Source organism: Boleophthalmus pectinirostris, unplaced genomic scaffold (assembly GCF_026225935.1).
Source record: "Boleophthalmus pectinirostris isolate CB_2022bp ecotype Guang Dong unplaced genomic scaffold, ASM2622593v1 HiC_scaffold_1, whole genome shotgun sequence".
In the NCBI taxonomy this organism is placed as follows: Eukaryota; Metazoa; Chordata; class Actinopteri; order Gobiiformes; family Gobiidae; genus Boleophthalmus; species Boleophthalmus pectinirostris.
In genome coordinates, this window is record NW_026570970.1 from 951,358 (window position 1) to 952,434 (window position 1,077).

The 1,077-nt window shown below is 44.8% G+C and overlaps 1 protein-coding gene across 1 annotated transcript in view; it reads left to right on the forward strand.

Moving 5' to 3' along the window:
• Window positions 1-1,076, forward strand: part of LOC110162157 (uncharacterized) — a 54,765-nt gene extending 53,689 nt beyond the window's left edge. Inside the window, exons 17-18 of the mRNA XM_055150587.1 lie at window positions 502-670; window positions 816-1,076. Of these exons, the coding sequence (XP_055006562.1) occupies window positions 502-670; window positions 816-931 (285 nt within the window). The 3' untranslated portion in view covers window positions 932-1,076. The remainder of the gene's footprint in view (window positions 1-501; window positions 671-815) is intronic.
• The last annotated feature ends 1 nt before the right edge of the window (window position 1,077 follows it).

The window sequence follows — 1,077 nt, forward strand, 5'->3', positions numbered from 1 at the left end:
TACACTGAGTTTACACTGAGTTTACACTGGGTTTACACTGAGTTTACACTGGATTTACACTGAGTTTAACACTGGATTTACACTGGATTTACAGCGAGTTTACACTGGATTTACACTGAGTTTACACTGAGTTTACACTGGATTTACACTGAGTTTACACTGGATTTACACTGAGTTAACACTGGGTTTACACTGGATTTACACTGAGTTTACACTGGATTTACACTGAGTTAACACTGGATTTACACTGAGTTTACACTGAGTTTACACTGGGTTTACACTGAGTTTACACTGAGTTTACACTGACTGCACAGTGTGTCTGACTCATAATTACTGTTACACCAAATACAATAACTGCAGTGTGTATTTGACCAAAGCAGCACGATTTTGTTCAATAACACAAAACTAATGACTACGACACAGATTAATGTGACTCTGACGTAGTTGGACCTGGTGTTGGTTTATTTGACCTCGGCTCTGAAATCTGCTGCTGTCCTCCAGAGGGCGCTCTTCGATTTGGACCATGAACCCAACTACTACCAGTCCTTTCAGCTGCACCTGCCACCGAACTGTGGTCTACTGTCCATCTCACTGACAGAGGACAACAGAACAGAGAACAAAGAGAACACAGAGAACACAGAGGTCTGGAGACACGAGCTGAATCTGACTGGTCAGTCATGTTATTGTCCTGTTGTGTGTTTGTTTCTCTGTTGTGTGTTTGTTTCTCTGTTGTGTGTTTGTTTCTCTGTTGTGTGTTTGTTTCTCTGTTGTGTGTTTGTTTCTCTGCTCTGATCAGGTCTGTTTCTGTGCTTCAGAGGTCATTGTGGGTGAAGACCAGAGGCCCCAGGTCAGTCCTCGGGTCAGTCCCGTGCAGCAGCTCGAGTCGGTGCGTTCTGAGTTTGTGCAGAGTGTGTGTCTGACGAGGTGCTGAAACAGCTCCTGGATAAACTTCAGCAGGAGAAGGTCCTGACGTCAGAGGAAGCAGGTTGCAGGACAGTGAAGAGCAGAGAAGATAAAGCCCGATACCTGCTGGACACTGTGATACCAAAAGGCGAGGCAGCATCTTCAGTCTTGATC